This window comes from Cebus imitator, unplaced genomic scaffold, assembly GCF_001604975.1.
Source record: "Cebus imitator isolate Cc_AM_T3 unplaced genomic scaffold, Cebus_imitator-1.0 Scaffold26, whole genome shotgun sequence".
Classification (NCBI taxonomy): Eukaryota; Metazoa; Chordata; class Mammalia; order Primates; family Cebidae; genus Cebus; species Cebus imitator.
The window spans coordinates 9,739,294-9,745,374 of record NW_016107341.1 but is presented as its reverse complement, the minus strand read 5'-3'; the positions used below and the strand labels follow the sequence as shown (position 1 = coordinate 9,745,374).

The window sequence follows — 6,081 nt, the reverse complement described above, 5'->3', positions numbered from 1 at the left end:
AAAAAAAAAAAAAAAAAGGAAACAGAACCTCAGAGATTTGTGAGACTATAACAAAAGATCTACCATTTGTGTAAGCAGAGTCCATAAAAAGAGAAGAGAAACAGAGAGAAATTTTAAGTATTGGAAGAAATACTAGCTAGTGACTAAAAATGTTCCAAATTTGGCAAGAGACTACACATTCAGTAAGCTGAGTAAACCCCAAACAGGGAAAATCCAAACAAATCCACACCAAGACACAGTATAATCAAACTTCAGAAAACTAAGGAGAAAGAAAAGTTGTTTTTTGTTTTTTGTTTTTTTTTTTTCAAAAAACAGCAAAGAAAAAAAGTGACATCTTACCTATACGGGGAATGAACAATTCAGAAGACAGCAGATTTCTCACAAGAAACCAGAGAGAGCCCAGAAGAAATGGCACGTTTTTCAAGAGAGGAACAAAAAGAACTATGAGTCCTGAATTCTATACTTGGCAAAATTATCTTTCAGGAATGAAAGGAAAAAAAGGCATTCTGAGATGAAGAAACTATGAGAATTTGTCATCAGCATACCTACCCTAAAAAAATGGCTAAAAAAAGTTCTTGAAAGAGAAAGGAAATGATAAAAGAGGAATCTTAGAAGATCAGAAAGCCAGAAAGAACCATAGAAAGAGCAAATATACAGGTAAACACAATAGACTTTCCTTCTCCTTTTGTGTTTTCTCAATTATGTTCAACAATCGGGGCCAAAAATATAACACTGCCTGAGAATGTATAGGAAATATCAAAGACAATCAAAAACACAGAAAGGTAAAGAGACTTAAAAGGAGGTAAGAGTTCTACACTTCGTTTGAACTAGTAAAATTTCAACACAATAGATCTTGTGGTGATGGAATAATTCTTTTTCTTTATTGCAGTGGTAATTACAGGAATCTACACAAGTGAAATAGCATAGAACTATATGCACGCATTCTACCGACATTAATTTATTGGTTTTAATATATTATCCTATAGTTACACAAGACGTAACAATTGAGAGAAACTGAGTGAAGAGTACACAGGACATTGCTGTTCTCGTTTTTCAAATTAAAAAAATAAAAACTTGGCTAGGCATGGTGGCTCACGCCTGTAATCCCAGCACTTTGGGAGGCCAAGGCGGGCAGATCACGAGGTCAAGAGATTGAGACCATCCTGACCAATGTGGTGAAACCCGGTCTCTACTAAAACATACAAAAATTGGCTGGGCATGGTGGTGCGCACCTGTAGTCCCAGCTACTTGGGAGGCTGAGGCAGGAGAATTGCTTGAACCCAGGAGGCAGAGGTTGCAGTGAACCAAGATCATGGCACTGCACTCCAGCCTGGTGCCTGATGACAGAGTGAGACTCTGTCTCAAAAAAAATAAAATAAAATAAATAAAATCTTTGAGAGAAGGATGGGTAAGCATTAAGACTCAGACACCATTATTCCATCCTGAAGCTCAGTTACCAAGAAAAAGATTTTTTTCTCTTCATGGCACCATCTTTCTCTGGTGGCACCCTTCCAAGGAAGAATACAGTACTTGAAAAGAATTTTTAAAGCCTATCTAGATTTGGCATACAAATCCATTCCTTCAGTAAAACATCAAGAGATCAGTTAAAACAACAACAACAACAACAAAAAAAAACTTATGGGCTGTAAGGGTTGTGCTTATGTGGAAAAGAGATGGGATGGGGGGTTGTTTAGTGACTATGGTTCAGAAGCAAAATTTGCCTGTTTACAAAGCTAGTTTAAATTTCTGATTAATTCATCCTTTTTGCCAATTTTTTTTCTGGACTAATTTTCACATTTTGGAATTCAAAGCATCTTTGTCACTGGAAAATTTTTGAAAAACAGCCACTCTGGAGGAAATCTATCACTATCAATCCATTGAAAAACTTCACTGCACTCCTATCACTCACAGGCTTGGTAAGCTAAAGGGTATGGAGATAGAACACATTTGGATGCAAAATACTCCTTACTGCCAAGTGCTCACAGTCTTGGGAAAGAGGAATGTAACCACAAAAGATAGCAGCAGTCACCACAAATGGATTCACAGAAGACAGACTGATGTCTCCTCTCAACCCATCTTTTTAGAATACATGCCACACAGAAAGTAAGCTAAGGATTGCACTGAAAACTGGAAATTTTATTCTCTTTCCCTAGACAGCATATTTTGAGTTTATGTTGATCATCACTGTGTCCCTAGCACCTGACAGGGAAAACACTCAATGCTTCTTTGTTCAATCAATGAATGAGTAAGTGAATGAAAGAAAAAAGGTGAAAGGGGTACACGAAGGGAAAAGCATACTGGAACCCTGAAGACTAAGGTGACCTGTGAGAAATTTGTAATGGATAAAGGACATTTAATTTCAATGACGTCTAATATTCAATTCTAAATTATTTTTACATAAGCACAAAATGACTCCCTCCCATTTGCTCTCAGAATTAGACAAAACCTGTCACATCAACCAATACCTTATGTGAGTAACAAGGAAAGAGAGCCGAGTTCCATGTCTAGATCATTAAGAAATAATGAGAAAAAAGATACATGAAGGTTAAGCAGAAGCAAAAAGAGCCAGAGGTCATTTATACGATGACCTGGGAGTACACAAATCTCGAGGAGGGCAATGGACCTCCTTCTTTCTTACAGGATACCGGATAATTTGTTTAAGCCTACTTTACTTAAATCTAAAAGGTCTAAGAGACTTCACTTCACTTTTTGGTCCAATAGTCCGTGTATTTTTTGTTTAAGACAATAGGACCAAGAGATAGTTAAGGGAGAAGAAAAGGAAAGCAAAGAAATATAAACTTTTAGAAAATAAAGTTGGTATTCCCACTCCTAAATAGGCTCACAAAAGAATTAAAAAACGAATCGCTATGTATACAAGTGCTCATCATAGACAATTATTACAAATATGTGCCCATCAACAAATAAATAAACTGTTGCATATACTGTGAAAATTGATTACATGAATTGGAGTTATTGTCATACTCAATTCAGTTAAATCAAGAGATCAGGAGCAGAAAAGAGAAGCACATGGGGCACAAATGCCTGTCCAGGTATTATCCTGCAAACCAGCTGCCAAAATAACCAAATGCCATAAACTTAAAGAATAGCTTTACCTAGTAGCTGCTGTAACAAAATGCCATGGCTCTAAAACTAGTTTAACCTACTGCTATCACACACCAATTAGATCTTGCCAGCCCCTGGAAACTTTCCTATTGCCAATGAGTGTTCTTTCAAAGCCATATGTAACATTTCTCTTTCTGATAAAATCCCCAACCTTTCTTTGTTCTTTGGACATACCAAAGACTACGCTGGTCTGTGTATACGCCTCAAATTGCAATTCTTTTTTTCAAATAAATTGTGTAGAAAAAGAAGAAAATAAAGTTATAATTTATATCTAGAAAAAGGAGGCGACAAATAAGAAAACTCTAAAGGCAGTAAAGTAACCAATGAGTAATCTATGATTTATGGTGATTTTTACCTCATTTTGTCTGGTTTGGCAATCGTATAATCCAAAGACGACATTTCCCTTATCATCCTAAAAAAAATTAACCAGATGTTTATTAAATGTCATTGTTTAGGAAGTTAGAATGTTACTGGTTTCCAAACTAACCTGCAATAACTCAATCTTAGCAGTAAGCAGTCTAAAAGATGTTTTCTGTACCTGTCAGAGGGGGATTGAATCCGATTCTTTGGGCTCAAAGAATGAAACAGATAAAAACACCATAGAGCTCAGTGAGTTTGGGGAACTGTTTAGTAGGACTGAGCATGGTGAAGGAGTAAATCTTTATATACTTCCATTTATGTCTCTGAAAATATACACATGATAGATAATAGTGATGCCTAGGACAAGTTCATAATGCTCTTATAAATAAAACACAGTGACTTACACAATTCCTTAAAGGTAACATTCTAAGACACAACTTACAGTAATTATTTTTACTATAAAGAAGTACAGCGATATAACTGTGCAAAGCAAACTGGCTGTTTGAATTATTCATGTGTACTTACTAAAGTTAAATTTTTATTAGAACATTGACATTGAAAACACACTGCTAAATAACAATGCTACATGTGCCTGTAGTCCTAGCAACTGGGGAGGTTGAGGCAGGAGCTCAAGGAACCCGCTTGAGCCCAGGAGGTTGAGACTGCAGTGAGCTATGACTGTGCCACTACGCCCCAGCCTGGGTGACAGAGCAAGACCCTGTTTCTAAAAACAAAATAATAATAATGCTTCAGAAGTCCTAACATATCTACATCTGAAGAGAGTAATCATATTTAAAATTTTCTCCAAGGATAAAATTTTAACATACTAATTAGGTTTAAACATCTTGTACTTGGTATATTTTGTCTAGAAAATGAAATTGTTCATTGATTCAAAAACTTTGAGTATTATGTCAGATGTGCTCATTTAGTTTTATTTAAAAATGAAGCAACATTTAATAATACTAAATCTCTTTCTTTTTTTTTCTTTTTTTAACAGGATCTCACTCTGTCACCCAGGCTGGATGCAGTGCAGTGGTACAATCTTGGATCGCTACAACCGCCACCTCCTGGGTTCAAGTGATTCTTGTGTCTCAGCTTCCCAAGTAGCGGGATCACCATTCCCAGCTCATTTTTGTATTTTTTGGTAGAAATGGGGTTTTGGAAAGGCCAGTCTTTAACTCGTGAACTCAAATGATCTGCCCGCTTCAGTCTTCCAAATTGTTAGGATTACAGTTGTGAGCTATCATGCCCAGCCTAATACTACCAAATTTCAACCACTTTATTCAATCTCACACAAAGTCATATGTTAAGATTAAATGCCAATAAGTTTATTCATTACCCCTCAATAAGATACAGTATAGAATTCCATAAAAAGAGAAAATAAATGATTAAAAACAGTAAATTTACATTTTATCACAATAAAAAATACAGACATACCTTATAGGTATATATGACATTTCCATTTCTTTCAATGTTTAATACACGTAAGCTCTCATAATCGTTTTCTAAAACATCTGAAATGGTAACAGTAGGTTAATAGCAGAAGATGGTTAGAAACATATTTAACCAATATATTAGTGAAGAAGCCAAATATATACTAATAATTCTATTATATAAAATTTAAAAACAGGCAAAACTAATGTCTTTCATTAGAAGCACAAACAGTAGTGACCTTTAAGGAAGGGGAAAGCCATAGTGATTGAGAAGTATCTCAAGTGAGCCTTCTTAGGTGTTGGTAAAGTTAAATGTCTTAGGTATACCAATAAACTCTGTAACAACGCACGGAGATGTACTCTTTTCTGTGTGAATGTTATACAATAAATTTCAAGTATCAGTTTTTGCTTTATGCATTTTGAGGCTACATCACTAAGGGCATATGAATTTGGAATTGCTATAGCCTCCAGGAGGATTAACCACTGTTAGGCTCTAAGCTGAGCTGCCAGATGTCTGAGTAGTCAATTAAAATGGTAAGATTTAAAGGTTAATATTAACTTTTTAACAGTCAAGCTTTTAATCACTTACTGTGATGCTATAAAGCAAGAGGCTAAACAAGAGAAAGTGCTAATGTCCCTGTTCTATTTTCTCCTCATGAAATGGTGCTGTTGGCCAAAGGTCAGGTCAATCAGCAAAATATGGTGCTCTCTTCACTATCAAGGGAGCTTCCCAAAAAGGTTCCTGCAGTATCATGGATCCAGTAGCCAAGGGTAAGCAGAAGGAGAAGAGCTAGGAGTGGGAAAGTAATTTGCTGGAGAAAAAGCAGTCTTCAAAGCCCCCCTCTTACCCCTGCTGAGGTGGTTTTAGTGGTTTAGAGGCACCTGAGAAAGGTCTCTGCTGAAGGCCTCCAAATGAAGAACCTGGGCTAGGAATGCAAGGGTGTGGCTGGCCAGCCAGACCTGAGTCACAACCACTACTCATTTCCAGGACTACAGTGCACTGGCCATACACCAAGTTGGATTGAGGGAAGGCAGCTTTCTCCAGTTAGGCCTATCAGATAAAGCCTTTGTAGCTGCACATGGTTGGGTCTAAAAAATTACACATAAGGTTTTAAACTAGGAGCTGGACTAGCAACCCTTTATCATTAAACAATATCTTTTATTT

The 6,081-nt window shown here is 36.5% G+C and overlaps 1 protein-coding gene across 1 annotated transcript in view; it reads right to left on the bottom strand.

Moving 5' to 3' along the window:
- LOC108300306 (gamma-secretase activating protein) overlaps window positions 1–6,081 on the bottom strand; it is a 106,285-nt gene that overhangs the window by 87,987 nt on the left and 12,217 nt on the right. The window contains exons 2-3 of the mRNA XM_017523065.2: window positions 4,921–4,997; window positions 3,479–3,535 (exon numbers count right to left, since the gene is read on the bottom strand). Of these exons, the coding sequence (XP_017378554.1) occupies window positions 3,479–3,535; window positions 4,921–4,997 (134 nt within the window). The remainder of the gene's footprint in view (window positions 1–3,478; window positions 3,536–4,920; window positions 4,998–6,081) is intronic.